The sequence below is a fragment of the Tursiops truncatus genome, chromosome 1, assembly GCF_011762595.2.
Source record: "Tursiops truncatus isolate mTurTru1 chromosome 1, mTurTru1.mat.Y, whole genome shotgun sequence".
Taxonomy (NCBI): domain Eukaryota; kingdom Metazoa; phylum Chordata; class Mammalia; order Artiodactyla; family Delphinidae; genus Tursiops; species Tursiops truncatus.
In genome coordinates, this window is record NC_047034.1 from 109,468,387 (window position 1) to 109,485,762 (window position 17,376).

At 37.9% G+C, this 17,376-nt stretch overlaps 1 protein-coding gene across 1 annotated transcript in view; it reads right to left on the reverse strand.

Annotated features, from left to right (window-relative positions):
- DNAI3 (dynein axonemal intermediate chain 3) overlaps positions 1-17,376 on the reverse strand; it is a 71,836-nt gene that overhangs the window by 33,602 nt on the left and 20,858 nt on the right. The window contains exons 6-10 of the mRNA XM_033865997.2: positions 15,589-15,705; positions 5,750-5,940; positions 4,858-4,982; positions 2,671-2,760; positions 712-798 (exon numbers count right to left, since the gene is read on the reverse strand). Of these exons, the coding sequence (XP_033721888.2) occupies positions 712-798; positions 2,671-2,760; positions 4,858-4,982; positions 5,750-5,940; positions 15,589-15,705 (610 nt within the window). The remainder of the gene's footprint in view (positions 1-711; positions 799-2,670; positions 2,761-4,857; positions 4,983-5,749; positions 5,941-15,588; positions 15,706-17,376) is intronic.

A 17,376-nucleotide genomic window follows, 5' to 3' on the forward strand; every position in this document is an offset into this window, starting at 1 on the left:
GTTCAAGGAAAAACACAAATTAGTGTTTCTATGTATTATATAGTTAGATAATAAGATTATCTTCTTTCTACTTCAGTTTAGTCTAAGATTTTATCTCTAAATTTTAACAAGAATGACTGACCCATTCCCTAAAGAACCAATGAGATCCCATTTTTGAAGGAGTATTTCTGTGAGTGCACAGAAAACCACATCCCATGGTTTCTTGGTCAGAGACCTGTGGGAGCTGAGGAATCTCTAGACCTCTTGGCAGGATCCACAGCTTCACAAATCATAGTGTCTTATTACCCGGAAGACTTTTAACCCCTTCATTTTATACACGAGAAAATTGATGCTTGCTGAGGGGATGGGGGACATATCCAAACTCACAGGACTGTGATCTAAAGCCTGGATGCATGGGTCTTCTATCCAGTGCTCTTTCAACTACATCACTTTAGGCAATCCCTTGGCCCCTCCATTTTATTTAACAACAATAAAAACAAAAAAGAACCCCTGGAATAGACAGTACAACCTGTTTAGTGGTGTTTTAAATCAAGGGCCTACATAAAAGTGATTCAAAACACATCCACAGCAGATGTGAAGACTTAGGAAATAACACTTTTTTTTTTTTTTTTTTCTAGTGAGTCTCTGTTTAGCTTGGCAACCCTGTTGTGTACGTTTTGATAAACTCCTGAACGGAAAAAATTTGCAAGTGAAAAGTTACAAAAAGCTAACCTTGAGTGTGACGTTTTTACTTCTACTACCACCTGCCTTGATGTTTTCTATTCGATCTGCATGTGCGGTAATATCCCACATGACAATCTAAAACAGAAATAAATGTTATTACAACATACTTTCAGGAACTAGCAAATTGCATCTTGAACATTTAAAAAAACCTATTGGTATTGCATGCACTCTGATAAATAAACCACCTTGGGAGGATAATCAAATTTAGCCTACATCTTAAGTAAGTCAGCAACTCTTATTTTTTACCTTTATTTATTTATTTTAACATCTTTATTGGAGTATAACTGCTTTACAATGGTGTGTTAGTTTCTGCTTTATAACAAAGTGAATCAGTTATACATATACATATGTTCTCATATCTCTTTCCTCTTGCCTCTCCCTCCCTCCCACCCTCTCTATCCCACCCCTCTAGGTGGTCACAAAGCACGGAGCTGATCTCCCTGTGAGTCAGCAACTTTTAAAGCTTATATAAAAAATGTTTTCTTCTCTTTATTTATTTATGTTTTTGGCTTTATATATTTTTTATTTATTTTGAGGTACACATACATTTATTAATTTTGTTACTCTTAATTTGTTCCTATTTCTCCATCCTGTTATTCAGGATTTTCCCCTTCTTTTTAATAATGTTTTCTTCTCTTTAAAAGAATTTTCAGCACTTTCATTTTTTGTGCTTGTGGTAATAAATGCTAGTGGTTTTTTTTTTTTTGTTTTTTTGTTTTGCTTTGTTTTTTTTAAATCCAAGGTAGGCATAATGCAATTCTCTCTGCTTTGGGAAGAGTTCTTCCTCTGTTTTAGGGAATGTGGGGACAGTTGCTTTAGACACAGGAGAAAGCAGTCTGCTCTCCAGAATTAAGTACAAACACCCAAAATTGTTCAAAAGGCTAGGAAATGATGATTTCTATTTAATTGAATATTATGGCCAACTCTGAATTTGCATATACACAGATGGTCATTTTTTGAAAAATCAGAACAAAGCAGAATATGCAACACTAAATTAGAATAATTGTCAATGACTAAAAGTCATTTCAGTACACTAAAATGTAAACAAAATGTCAGGATCACAGAATTGTGAGTAATTTTATTTTCAGCATTTGCTTTTCTAAAATATTCTAAAACAAAGTTGTGTCACCTTCTCAATGAGTAAAAACAGCAGTATTTGCAGGGCTTGGAGGATGTACTCTTGCTCCTCACTAGATCACCAGTTATTGTTGAATAAAATCGAGGAAAAAAATTAGTTTTCTTAAATGTTTTTGGTTCTGGATAAGTTGGCACGGATGATGCAGACATTTACATTTCAACTACCTAAAAGTTTTCCTAGCCACACGATAAAAAATAATTATACCCTGGTAATGGTCAAACTCACTGTGTCACAATGAATTTAAACTTTGATCATAAAATAGCTGTAAGATTTTTGTTTTGCTCTGTTGGAGAAACAGGCAATTGGAAGATAGAATCTAAATTTTATATAAATTAGATAATTTAAAAGAGAAAAAAGAAAAAAAGCAAATAGGATATCAAATTATACACACATAAATTCAGTGATATAAGTATGTTTTCCAGAGAATTCTGTTTAAATTCTGGATCATTCCCTAACTCCTACCTCTAGGGAAATTTCAGAAGAGGGCTCTTGACCAAGAGGTATTATGCTTATGGTTTTTGTTCTTCCCTGGAATCTTGTACAACGTGTGGTTCTATCCCAGCAACACAAATAGATCTGACCCAGTTTTCTTCCAGTTATCATAACTGGGTTACCCTGTGGACATCTTGAGCCCAGATACCATGTCTAACACATCTTCATACCCCAGTTCCTAGCATGGTGACTGGCATACAATTGACATGCCTTCCCTCTGCTGAGTTGAACCCTTAAGTTAAAAAAACTACCAGGCAAAATGTGTTACAGAATGCTGTCTAAATTAATAAAGAACTGAAAAAAAAAGCCATATGTACCTGCCCGTTTATGCACCCTCCAGCAATGATATTAGGGTCACTTGGACAGAACTGGAAGCAGAAGATGTCATCTGGGCTTTCCAGCATTAACTAAGGCAAACCCCCCAAATTCAAGAGAGAATGAGAAAATCTATTAAGATCATGGCTAGAAATAATATTAATAAAGTCAAAAGTCTAATTTTATAGCTATTTATAAGAAACATGCACATGAATTCCATTCCCAGAATCCTACCTCTGGATTGGAAGCTGCTTTTGCTGAATTTTATTCTGGACATTGATCATGCATATGAGAGCAGGTAGTTTCTCAAGGGGACCCAATCTCCCCTCCCCTCCCCTTTGTGGGTCATTGCTGGGGCATGTTATAATTTTTTATAAATAAAAAGACTATGAAATCAGTGTTTCTGAAAAGTGTGGAGAGCAAGCTCTGGGGGCCAGCATATTTGTATGATTTTTTCCCTGCTGCATATACCTAGTCTGGCACAGAGGTAAGCGCTCAAAAATAAAATGCGTTGAAAAAGAGAAGACGGCGGCTCTGCCAGCGGCAATATTACAAATTTTAAAATAATACGGAACCCATAAGGTAAACAAAATCAAGTGCCTGGAGGGTAGGGAGGAAGTCTTGCAAGGAATACACCAGTGTGAGGAAATAGATATACTAACCATAGTTAGCACCTGAGCTACTGTGTTACCACCAAGCTAAACACTTGCATGGTTGCCATTCTTTAAACATAACAGCCAAAAATACAGGCCCCAGAGGCCATTGGTTTGCCACCACTGAGCTAAAGATTTCAAATTGGAATTGAGGTGAATTATCTTGGTTTATTTGGTACTTTGTGGATTCTAGAGAAACCTCTACTTTTGAAAATGAAATCTTTTAATACTTTCCTATAGTTTTGATTAGAACAAAGACAAAATTAATCATTTGTATCATATCTTTAAGAAATTATTTACATGTCTTTTTAAAGCTATTCTTCAAAATAGAGGAAAGGTTAAAAATTTTTTTAAATAAAAATAAATAGAATATAATTAACTTTATAAGTATATTTAACAAAACTATAAATTTTATATGGAATTTCTATCTTAATAAACTGATTACTGACTTCCTTAAGAAACTAAAATAAATAAATCACGTTTCTATATTAAAAAAATAGAGGACAGGAGAGTCTTTCTTTCCTCTTCCTATTTGCCTGGAGGTTCAGCCACACTTCCATGGCATGGAGTGAAGAGCAGTTCTACACTGCTGGAAAATGATAGGAAACACCAGTGAGAGAATGGCACCATACCTGTGGTAAGTAGGCTGACAAGGAAGAATGACAGATCTGTCATTTTGATCTCTGTATCTATAAAAAAGCATCTAGACTCTATAACAGTAAAACTGCCTTAATTCAGATGAATTAGGGAAGAAGGAATAAGGGGACACTAGGGTTTATTAGGGAAAGACTTAATTATATAATGCTTTATAAAAACAAAATATTATTATATTTAAGTACATTGAAAAAACTTAATCTAACACTATTAAGCACCCTCCCCCTAAGCAGAACTCATCTTGAGCAGATATCGGAAATTGAACACTGTGGGGGCAAACCCAGCCTTTAGCCTTATTTTATTTGGACTGCTGTGTGTTTTGGTTTGGTTTTAGTTGAGCTGTTTGAAAATTGGGAGATCACACACAAAATTGCTGGATTCTCTTGACAAGTGGGACCACCTGGCAAGGAGAGTAGAAGAGTAGCTGTCCCCATGGATGGGCTGGGTACCCTCTAGGGCCACAGTCCCCACCATTCCCCACTGTCTCCCACACAGTCATCTTTACTCATTACCATCTCCTACTGGTGATCCTTGGAATCAAGGAAATCCACATGAAACTAAAATCTCTTTGCATTTGAACAATTAGTACCTAAATAAAGTCCATAAAAGAGTTTGCTCTTTAAAATCATTTGAACATTCCTCTTACAATGTTTTTTTTTAAATAACATGTTGATTTGTTCAATATATCTTTTCAATAAACTAAGTGTAAACTTAAATTTTGCTCAAATTGAATGATGACAAATTCTGAATTGAAGAAAGCCTAGCTTTATAGGGGTTTATAACATTAAGTGATTATAAAGTATTTTGCAATTAAAACTGCTAAAGATATGTGAAAGTAGTAGTTAAAATTTTTAGAACATGTGGATGACTCTCCTTCATTACCTGAGGCTGTATGGGATCGGAGAAACTCCAGAAAAGAATCAGTGATGGTTGCAGCAACAGTTTACCAGAAAAGTGGACCCTCTCTTCAAAGGAGAGTCGTACAGCCACTGACACAGCTATTAGCCCTGATAGAAACACAACTAGAAATTAAAATCTGCAGCAACTGTGCATGGAGAAGTGTTTTTAGGTTTTGTTTTCCTACACAGTCACTGTTCATTTCCATTTTGATGAAACGCGTGTAAAAATACTCTACAGGAGACCAAGAGTGTTTTTAGAGCTCTACTGTCTAATACATTGGTTGCCAGTAGCCATGTGTTGCTTATTTAGCACTTGAACTGTGGCTGGACCAAATTGAGATGTTCACAAAATAAACAGTGTACTTTGAAGACTTAGTAAGAAAAAAAGATGTGTTGTGTTTCTTTTTTTGTTTTTGTTTTTTTTGTGTGTGTGAGGAGAGGGCCAATGTTGGGCAGGAAAGGATGAAGAAAGAGGGCACAGATGGCTCTGTCCATGGATCCACCCTCACACATTCCTATCCCCTTGGTTGCTGAGCTCTTTAAAGGAGGTGTATCTCCTATCCCGCCCAGTAAGTTGAGAGTCAGGGAGAATGAAGTTCCAGATTTGGCATTGCACCAGCTGGGTGACCTGAGTCAGTCACTTTACTGAGAGCTCTGGTCCTCTCCTTATAAAGTAGAGACCACAATGTGGTCCCACAAGGTAGCTGGGAGGACACATGATGGAGAGAATGTGCAGAAAGTGCTTCGCAAGTGCCTGCACTCAGGAATGGAAGTTGTCTCATGGAAAGTGAGCTAGTTTGTAATTCTACATATAAAAGCAACAGATTATTTCAATGTCATCCCAGAATGGAATCCCAGTCATGATTCTGCCTCACCATAGATGATCGGATGCCAGGAGACACAGGTGATCATATTCTCTGTTAGGTTATGCATGTAAGTAAAGGACTGGTACTCTTTCAGGTGGGTATCAGTCTTGTCCCCAAAGGTGCCTTCTTCTTCTGCCAGGCTTTTCCAGTCATTAATAAATGTATTCATGATTTCATTTTGCTGCAGGGCTATTTCAACACTATTTTGTAAAAGAAAAAAAAAGGAATCAAGATGTTGGATTTTAGCATTCAGTGATACGTCTTTCAGCAGCTCCTCCTGCTTCATTTATACTGAAAGAAAAAGTATTCTCAATTGTATTTGGTAACTAAAGATTAATCCTGTGTGAAATAAATGACTTAAGAGAAAAAAATTCAAGATAGTGTGCTACTAAGAACTTCTTCTAGTGCCAGGAAGGTGTTAGCTGACAGCCTCTAGCATCATCACAACTTGCCTCACTTTCCCAGCCAAGGTCATGCTCTCTCCCAGTCAATGACTGAGCATGGTGGGGGGACCTGCAAGATGGCAGAGGAGTAAGTCGTGGAGATCACCTTCCTTGCCACAAATACATCAAAAACGCATCTAAATGTGGAACAACTCCTACAGAACACCTACTGAATGCCAGCAGAAGACCTCAGATTTCCCAAGAGACTAGAAGCTCCCCATGACGTACATGGCCGTGTGGCCAACAGCATCTTGGTGCTCTGGCTGGGTGTCAGGCCTGACCCTCTTGAGGTGGGAGAGCTGAGTTCAGGACATTGATGCACCACAGACCTCCCAGTCCCACATAATATCAATCGGCAAGAGCTGTCCCAGAGATCTCCATCTCAAAGCTAAGACCCAGCTCCAATCAACGACCAGCAAGCTGCAGTGCTGGACACCTCAAGTCAACTAGCAAGACAGGAACACAACCCCACTCATTATCAGAGAGGCTGCCTAAAATCATACTAAGTTCACAGACACCCCAAAACACACCACCAGACATGGTTCTGCCCACCACAAAGACAAGATCCAGCCTCATCCAGCAGAACACAGGCACCAGTCCCCTCCACCAGGAAGCCTACACAGCCCACTGAAGCAACCTTATCCACTGGGGGCAGACACCAAAAACAATGGGAACTACGAACAAGCAGCCTGTTAAAAGGAGACCCCAAACACAGTAAGTTAAGCAAAATGAGAAGACAGAGAAATATGCAGCAGAGGAAGGGGCAAGGTAAAAACTCACCAGACCAAACAAATGAAGAGGAAATGGGCAGTCTACCTGAAAAAGAATTCAGAGTAATGATAGTAAAGATGATCCAAAACCTTGGAAATTGGGGGCTTCCCTGGTGGCGCAGTGGTTGAGAGTCTGCCTGCCGATGCAGGGGACACGGGTTCCTGCCCCGGTCCGGGAGGATCCCACATGCCGCAGAGTGGCTGGGCCCATGAGCCATGGCCACTGAGCCTGCACGTCCAGAGCCTGTGCTCTGCAACGGTAGAGGCCACAACAGTGAGAGGCCTGCGTACCGCAAAAACACACACACACACACAAAAAAACCTTGGAAATCGAATGGAGAAAATACAAGAAACGTTTAACAAAGACCTAGAAGAACTAAAGAGCAAACAAACAATGATGAACAACACAATGAATGAAATTAAAAATTCTCTAGAAGGAATCAATAGCAGAATAATTGACACAGAAGAATGGATACGTGACCTGGAAGATAAAACAGTGGAAATAACTACTGCACAGCAGAATAAAGAAGAAAGAATGAAAAGAATTGAGGACACTCTCAGAGACCTCTGGAACAACATTAAACGCACCAACATTCGAATTATAGAAGTCTCAGAAGAAGAAGAGAAAAAGAAAGGGACTGAGAAAATATTTGAAGAGATTATAGTTGAAAACTTCCCTAATATGGGAAAGGAAATAGTCAATCAAGTCCAGGAAGCACAGAGAGTCCCATACAGGATAAATCCAAGGAGAAACATGCCAAGACACATATTAATCAAACTATCAAAAATTAAATACAAAGAAAAAATATTAAAAGCAGCAAGGGAAAAGTAACAAATAACATAGAAGGGAATCCCCATAAGAAGGGTGTGGCAGGACATATATAAAGTGATGAAAGGGAAAAATCTACAACCAAGATTACTCTACCCAGCAAGAATCTCATTCAGATTCAACTGAGAAATTACAGACAAGCAAAAGTTAAGAGAATTCAGCACCACCAAACCAGCTTTACAATAAATGCTAAAGGAATTTAGGCAGGAAACACAAGAGAAGGAAAAGATATAAAATAACAAACCCAAAACAATTAAGAAAATGGTAATAGGAACAGACATATGGATAATTACCTTAAATGTAAATGGATTAAATGCTCCAACCAAAAGATACAGACTGGCTGAATGGATACAAAAACAAGACCCGTATATATGCTGTCTGCAAGAGACCCACTTCAGTCCTAGGGACACATGCAGACTGAAAGTGAGGGGATGGAAAAAGATATTCCATGCACATATAAATCAAAAGAAAGCTGGAGTAGCATTCTCATATCAGACAAAATAGACTTTAGAATAAAGACTTTTACAAGAGACAAAGAAGGACACTACATAATGATCAAGGAATCAGTCTAAGAAGAAGGTATAACAGTGGTAAATATTTATGCACCCAACATAGGAGCACCTCAATACATAAGGCAAATGCTAACAGCCATAAAAGGGGAAACTGACAGTAACACAATCATAGTAGGGGACTTTAACACTCTACTTTCACCAATGGACAGATCATCCAAAATGAAAGTAAATAAGGAAATACAAGCTTTAAATGACACATTAAAGAAGATGGACTTAACTGATATTTATAGGACATTCCATCCAAAAACAACAGAATACATTTTCTTCTCAAGTGCTCATGGAACATTCTCCAGGATAGTTCATATCTTGGGCCACAAATCAAGCCTTGGCAAATTTAAGAAAATTTTAGTTGTATCAAGTATCTTTTCCAACCACAACACTATGAGACTAGATATCAATTACAAGAAAAAATCTGTAAAAAATACAAACACATGGAGGCTAAACAATACACTACTAAATAACCAAGAGATCACTGAAGAAATCAAACAGGAAATCAAAACATACCTAGAAACAAATGACAATGAAAACATGACGACCCAAAACCCATGGGATGCCGCAAAAGCAGTTCTAAGAGGGAAGTTTTTAGCGATACAATCCTACCTCAAGAAACAAGAAACATCTCAAATGTACAATGTAACCTTACACCTAAAGCAATTAGAGAAAGAAGAACAAAAAAACCTCAAAGCTAGCAGAAGGTAAGAAATCATAAAGATCAGATCAGAAATAAATGAAAAAGAAATGAAGGAAATGATAGCAAAGATCAATAAAATTAAAAGCTGGTTCTTTGAGAAGATAAACAAAATTGATAAAACATTAGCCAGATTCATCAAGAAAAAAGGGAGAAGACTCAATTCAATAGAATTAGAAATGAAAAAGTAACAACTGACACTGAAGAAAAAACAAAGGATCATGAGAGACTACTACAAGCAACTATATGCCAAAAAAATGGACAACCTGGAAGAAATGGACAAATTCTTAGAAAAGCACAACCTTCTGAGACTGAACCAGGAAGAAATAGAAAATATAAACAGACCAATCACAAACAATGAAATTGAAACTGTGATTAAAAATCTTCCAACAAACAAAAGCCCAGGACCAGATGGCTTCACAGGTGAATTCTATCAAACATTTAGAGAAGAGCTAACACCTATCCTTCTCAAACTCTTCCAAAATAAAGCAGAGGGAGGAACACTCCGAAACTCATTCCTTGAGGCTACCATCACCCTGATACCAAAACCAGACAAAGATGTCACAAAAAAAGAAAACTACAGGCCAATATCTTTGATGAACATAGATGCAAAAATCCTCAATAAAATACTAGCAAACAGAATCCAACAGCACACTAAAAGGATCATACACCATGATCAAGTGGGGTTTATCCCAGGAACTCAAGGATTCTTCAATATATGCAAATCAATGTGATAAACCATATTAACAAATGGAAGGAGAAAAACCATATGATCATCTCAATAGATGGAGAAAAAGCTTTCGACAGAATTCAACACCCGTTTATGATAAAAACCCTACAGAAAGTAGGCATTAAGGGAACTTACCTCACCATAATAAAGGCCATATATGACAAACCCACAGCCAACATCATTCTCAATGGTGAAAAACTGAAACCATTTCCACTAAGGTCAGGAACAAGACAAGGTTTCCCACTCTCACCACTCTTATTCAACATAGTTTTGGAAGTTTTAGCCACAGCAATCAGAGAAGGAAAAGAAATTAAAGGAATCCAAATCAGAAAAGAAGTAGGAAAATGGTCACTGTTTGCAGATGACATGATACTATACAAAGAGAATCTTAAAGATGCTACCAGAAAACTACTAGACCTGATCAATGAATTTGGTAAAGTAGCAGGATACAAAAATAATGCACAGAAATCTCTTGCATTCCTATACACTAATGATGAAAAATCTTAAAAAGAAATTAAGGAAACACTCCCATTTACCATTGCAACAAAAAGAATAAACACCTAGGAATAAACCTACCTAAGGAGACAAAAGACCTGTATGCAGAAAACTATAAGACACTGATGAAAGAAATTAAAGGTGATACAAACAGATGGAGAGATATACCACGTTCTTGGATTGGAAGAATCAACATTGTGAAAATGACTATACTACCCAAAGCAATCTACACATTCAGTGCAATCCATATCAAACTACCAATGGCATTTTTCACAGAACTAGAGCAAAATATTTCACAATTTGTGTAGAAACACAAAAGACCCTGAATAGCCAAAGCAATCTTGAGAACGAAAAATGGAGCTGGAGGAATCAGGCTCCCTGACTTCAGACTATACTACAAAGCTACAGTAATCAAGACAGTATGGTCCTGGCACAAGAAAAGAAATATAGACCAATGGAACAGGATAGAAATCCCAGAGAAAAACCCATGCATCTAGGGTCAACTAATCTATGACAAAGGAGGCAAGGATATACAATGTACAAAAGATAGCCTCTTCAATAAGTGGTGCTGGGAAAACTGGACAGCTACATGTAAAAGAATGAAATTAGAACACTTCCTAACACCATACACAAAAATAAACTCAAAATGGATTAGACACCTAAATGTAAGGCCAGACACTATAAAACTCTTAGAGGAAAACCTAGGCAGAGCACTCTATGACATAAATCACAGCAAGATCCTTTTAGACCCACCTCCTAGAGAAATGGAAATAAAAATAAACAAATGGGACCTAATGAAGCTTAAAAGCTTTTGCAGAGCAAAGGAAACCATAAACAAGATGAAAAGACAACCCTCAGAATGGGAGAAAGTATTTGCAAACAAAGCAAATGAAAAAGGATTAATCTCCAAAATATACAAGCAGCTCATGCAGCTCAATATCGAAAAAACAAACAACCCAATCCAAAAATGGGCAGAAGACCTAAATCAACATTTCTCCAAAGAAGATATACAGATTGCCAACAAACACATGAAAGGATGCTCAACATCACTAACCATTGGAGAAATGCAAATCAAAACTACAATGAGGTGTTACCTCACACCAGTCAGAATGGTCATCATCAAAAAATCTACAAATAATAAATGCTGGAGAGGGTGTGGAGAAAAGGGAACCCTCTTGCACTGTTGGTGTGAATGTAAATTGATACAGCCCCTATGGAGAACAGTATGGAGGTTCCTTCAAAACCTAAAAATAGAACTACCATATGACCCAGCAATCCTACTACTGGGCATATACCCTGAGAAAGACATAATTCAAAAAGATTCATGTACCACAATGTTCATTGCAGCACTATTTACAATAGCCAGGACTTGGAAACAACCCAAGTGTCCATCAACAGATGAATGGATAAACAAGATGTGGCACATATATACAATGGAGTATTACTCAGCCATAAAAAGAAACAAAATTGAGTTATTTGTAGTGAGGTGTACGGACCTAGAGTTGGTCATACAGAGTGAAGTAGGTCAGAAAGAGAAAAACAAATACTGTATGCTAACACATATATATGGAATCTAAAAAAAAAATAAAAAAGGTTCTGAAGACCCTAATGGCAGGACAGGAATAAAGACTCAGATGTAGAGAATGGACTTCAGGACATGGGGAGGGGGAAGGGTAAGCTGGGACGAAGTGAGAGAGTGGTATTGACATATATACACTACCGAATGTAAAATAGATAGCTAGTGGGAAGCAGCTGCATAGCTCAGGGAGATCAGCTCGGTGCTTTGCGTGCTTTGTGTCCACCTAGAGGGGTGGGATAGGGAGGGTGGGAGTGAGACGCAAGAGGGAGGGGATATGGTGATACATGTATACGTATAGCTGATTCACTTTGTTATAGAGCAGAAATTACCATAACATTGTAAAGCAATTATACTCCAATAAAGATGTTAAAAAAAAGACTGAGCATGGCCGCTGTGGGCACAAGGGCCTGCCAGTTCTGTCCCTGGCAGGACACCTCCAACAGGTCGTCTTCCTCTGCAGCTCCCTGTTGTGTTGGCTGAGAGTTTGTCTGAAGCTCTCCCTGTTCAATCTTGCTTCCCTTCCCTTTATTTTTCACAGTGAACTTCTCAGTAAACTTCCACTTTGAACTTGATCTCATTTGCTTTTTGAAAACTCCAAACTGATAGAAAAGGCAATTTTCTTAGCCATATTCAGTACCAAATGATCATGTATGCTAATTATTGTATTTAAATATATATAATTATTATATTAATATATATAATAATTATACTATATACAATTTAAAACAACAAATAAGAGATTCTTAAGGGGAGATTTGGAACTTAGAAGTGTGTGTGTGTGTGTGTGTGTGTGTGTGTGTGTGTGTGCGCGGTGGTGGGGGGTGGTGGTGGTTTTAGCTGTCACAGTGTCTGGGAGGTGCTAATGTTTTTAATTCTATTACTAAACCTCCCACAATGCATAAGACAGTCCCTAAAATGAAGAATTATCCTGCTAAAAATACTAACGTTGCTCTTTTAAAAAACAATCTTGGTGCTCTTCTTAGTCTAGGGAACTTGGCTTGACAAGTTCCTGTTTTATAAGTTACTATAATGTTTATTGTCCCTTTATATGTTTAGGCTTGAAAGCTCAGCCCCCTCCCAAGGCCTCTAGGAGCCTTCCCATAATTAGAATGCCACCCAAGGTTTTACCCTAATGACTGAAAGTCTAAGCAACTTGGTTTTTTAATAAATATAGTAAGTTGAAAGTGGTTTTCAATTGTGAATTTCCTAAAATAAGAAAAAAAACCCTTTATTTAGATAATTAAATATAAGCAGTAAGTATCCTAATAGATATTCCTAACATATTAAATAAGGGTACCATTTAATACCTGTGTCATTAATCATTACACTACCATTCACTGCGTAATTGAATACTCTTTGGTCTGAATTCTTCTTGTACTTCATCTTTCAAACTAGATGCATTTCCTTGGACCGGCAGCATCAGCATGACCTGGAGCTGTTAGAAATGCAAAGCAGCAGGCTCCACCCCAGACCTACTTAGTCAGAACCTGCATTTTAACAAGATGCCCAGGTGGTTCATATGCACATTAAAGTTTGAACAACCCTGTGTTTGAACAACCCTGAAAAACCCTATGAACAACCCGGAGCTTCAAGGTTTAAGCCCAGTTTCAAGTAGAAGCATTTGTTAGCATTTTCAAAATCACTTCTTTCTGTTTCAGCCTGAACTGTCTTCACAAGGGAGAAGTGAAGACAGCACCTTTTCTCTGGTTTCCTGTTTCTTGATTTTGGTGCACTCTCCCACGTGGTTCCTGAGAGAGATGAACTGGAGGCTGGCAAAGCTTGTTGTCTGAGTGAAAGCCCATGGGTATCACTGTGTTTTTAACCCCCAAATGAACGTTTCTTAGTTGCTTTGAGAATCCTCTTGAAGTTTCTCTCTCTCCTCTCAGATCATTTTCTTCTTTTGCAAATAATCCTTGCCTTAGGTTTGTTCTGGACAAAACTCTGAGAAGGAAAGAACTCATTTCTAAAAGAGCTCTCTTCCAGAACAAAACAAGGCTTATTCCAATCTTAAAAAATTAAGTAAACCTTAAACAGTTCTAGAGTGGGAAGCATGGCTGTGATGTAAATGTGGTGTCTTATTTATTCTTGGCCAATGCTGTTAAAATTCCTGTACCAATTTTCCTCTTTCTTTTTATAGTTCTGGCTCCTCCTTCCCACATCTCAAGGAGGGAATTATGAAGCTGTTCACCATCCCTCTCCTTATAAGCTTGGCAATTGAAAGGGAAGAATAAAAGCCCACGTCTAAAGATAATACAGGGACTTCCCTGGTGGTCCATTGGCTAAGAGTCCATGCTCCCAATGCAGGAGGTCTGGGTTGGATCCCTGGTCAGGGAACTAGATCCCACATGCATGCTGCAACTAAGGATCCCCCATGCCCGCGTGCTGCAACAAAGATCCGGCTTGCCGCAACTAAGACTCTCGATGAAGCCAAATAAATAAATATTAAAAAAATAAATAAAGATAATACACAATGTAGATAATTGAGAATTGGCTATAGACCATTTATTCCCTTGAAATTGATTGTACATAGACAGACTTCTCATTTTTAATGTCCTTAGGAAAAATTTTAATAATTACTTAATTTTGATATGAGGAAAAGAAACCTCAGGTTTTCTGGTTTCTTTCTAATTGTCTACATAGGAAAAACTATAGCACACATGCTGTAAGTGAGTGGCAAATAGTTAATAAGCTCTCTTTGAATAATTAGTGAATTTTTGAACCAGATTCTCTCTAGGCATAGGTAACTTTTGAGAGTTGTTGGAATTTCCTTTTCTTTTTTTTTTAACATCTTTATTAGATTATAATTGCTTTACAATGTTGTGTTAGTTTCTGCTGTACAACAAAGTGAATCAGCTATATGTATACCTATATCCCCCTCCCTCTTGGGCCTCTCTCCCACCCTCCTCCATCCCACCCCTCTAGGTCGTCACAAGGAATTTTCAAGATATTTAGTCTTAAAATGTTTTCTTAAAAATAAAAATAGAAGAGCTTAACTTGGGCTGTATATGAACTTGTCTACCAAATCTTTAATTTTGGGAAGAAATGGTAACCAATCGTACAACTGGTAGACATGTCCACCATTGGCTCCACTTACCTGAACTCTGATATCAACTTGATGAGACCTTCAAACTCTTTCTCTGGTTTAGAAGTCCCCAGGGTCTGCTTAGGGCCTGAATATGAGTGTAGGGGGCATTTTAAAGACACTTCTCTTTCAGGGCCAGTAAGAGTGGCAGCAACACAGGAATTAGAGATAAGGTGACATATCCAAAAATTACATATGAACTGACCTCAGATTCTTATTTAAAAGGTATTTTTGTAAATTCCTAGCATCATGGTAATGATATCCTCAACATCCACAACATCCTCACCTTTGTCATCCTGTAAAAATCAATGAAGCTAAGAAGGGGACTGAGGAGTGAAGAAAAAGACTTAAATAAGGGAAACCATGGTAAATAAATGTTAATTTTCCGTTAGGAAAACATCCTCACATGTTCAACTATATACACCTTCCAGGCTGACACTGTTTGGTGTGGCCCTAGCTTAGAAGGTCTAGCATGTTGCTTAGCAATAGAAGGGAAAGAAAGACTGAGAATCTATAGAATGTGTCACATGCTCATGCGTATCTGATAACTGTCTTCATACTTTCTATCTGTACACCAGGTACAGAGTTGTTTTTTCAGACCTCTTATTATAAGGAAACATATACATTTTATGTTTTTTAAATTTAATATACAATTTTTACCTTATAGACACATTGTTAAGAAACTCAGTCAAAGTCTTTGATTGTCCCAGTGCGTCTTTTTCTTCTTCCGAAAATTCTCTTGGATAATATTGCGTAGTAGCATTTTTGGGATATGTCCTAATATATTGAAAGAAATCGAACACTAAAAGTTAGATCAAAGACAAGCAAATATAGGTCATAACAGGGCAAAGATGTTTCTCTGTGACAATATTAGGATATTATTTTATACTTAAATTCTATATATTGAATTCTTTCTTTATCCTAGACAATTGATGTTGGCTGCCATTCTAACTATTTGTGAATTTCTCTTTGACATAATCAACAAGCTCTTTATTGTAAAAAAAAATATTTAGGGCTTCCCTGGTGGTGCAGTGGTTGAGAGTCCGCCTGCCGATGCAGGGGACACAGGTTCGTGCCCCGGTCCGGGAAGATCCCACATGCCGCGGAGCCGCTGGGCCCGTGAGCCATGGCCACTGAGCCTGCGCGTCCGGAGCCTGTGCTCCGCGATGGGAGAGGCCACAGCGGTGAGAGGCCCGCGTACCGCAAAAAAAATAAATAAATAAAAACTATTCAGGCTGTATCTTCAAAGGAAGAGCAGCATTAAAAAAATATATATATTTAGCTATAATTTTAAACTTACAGAAAAGTTGTAAGAAGGGTATAAGAAATTCCCATACATTCTTTACCCAGATTCATTAATTATTAACATTTTGTCACATTTGTGTATCATTCTTTCTTCATTTCATTAAATCAGTGTTTCTCAACCAGTGCGATCCTGTTCCATCTTCTCAATCCAGGAATACTTGGTAATGTCTGGAAACAATGTTGGCTGTCACAACTGGGAAGAGCTCCTGGCATCTAGAGGGTAGAGCCCAGGGATGCTAGAGTGCATAAGGCAGCTCTCCCACAACAGAGAATTATCCAGCCGGTAGTGTTGAGGTTGAGAAACTCTGCTCTAAATATACAAAACCTGGAACAAGTTACATTTTGGCAGTAATGGCAGCACCATCTCTGGGAGAAAACATTGCATCCAGTCCACTCTCAGTGTTCACCTCCACCCTTGAACACAACACATTGTATTGTACCTCTGGGCTTTGTGAGTCTCACCCACTAGACTGAGTGAGCTCCTTGATCTTAGGGTGTGGGGCTGTAGAAAGATCATATGGCAAGTCCTTAAGAGAGTGCACTCTGGTGACAGGCTGCCTGGCTTTGAAGCCTGGTTCTATCACTTACTACCTATGTGACCCTGAGCTAATTATTTAACCTCTCTGTGCCTGGCTTTTCATCCCTAAAAGAAATTCTGAAAGTCCCTAGCTCACAGTGTCATTGTAAGGATTGAATGTGTTAATAGATGCAAAGCTTTTAAAACAGTGCCTAGGACATTTTAAGTGCTCAAAAAAAATTAGGTTGTATTTAACCTGTGTTGTTGAACAAATGTCAGGAAAATGTCTCTGAGAGGCAAGTATATTAATGGAGAGTAATCAAACAGAGTGGTAAAGAGAGTTTTGTTTATATTTAATTGAACAATTCATTCTTTTTTTCCCTGCCTAGATCAGTATCCACAGCAGAAGACAGAGTGATGGAAAGAAAGAATGCTGGTGCTGGAACCAGAGACTTGGGTTCAGATCTTAGCGTCACCTTTAATTTTCTGTCCCACACTAGTACCCTCCAGGTAGGATTAAGTAAGAAATTATATGGTGCCTGGTGGTTTCATCAAAGTAGCAATATGACTGAGTCACTCTTATTTTTTAAAATGTGATTTGTTTTGTTGTTTCTCAGCAGATCTAT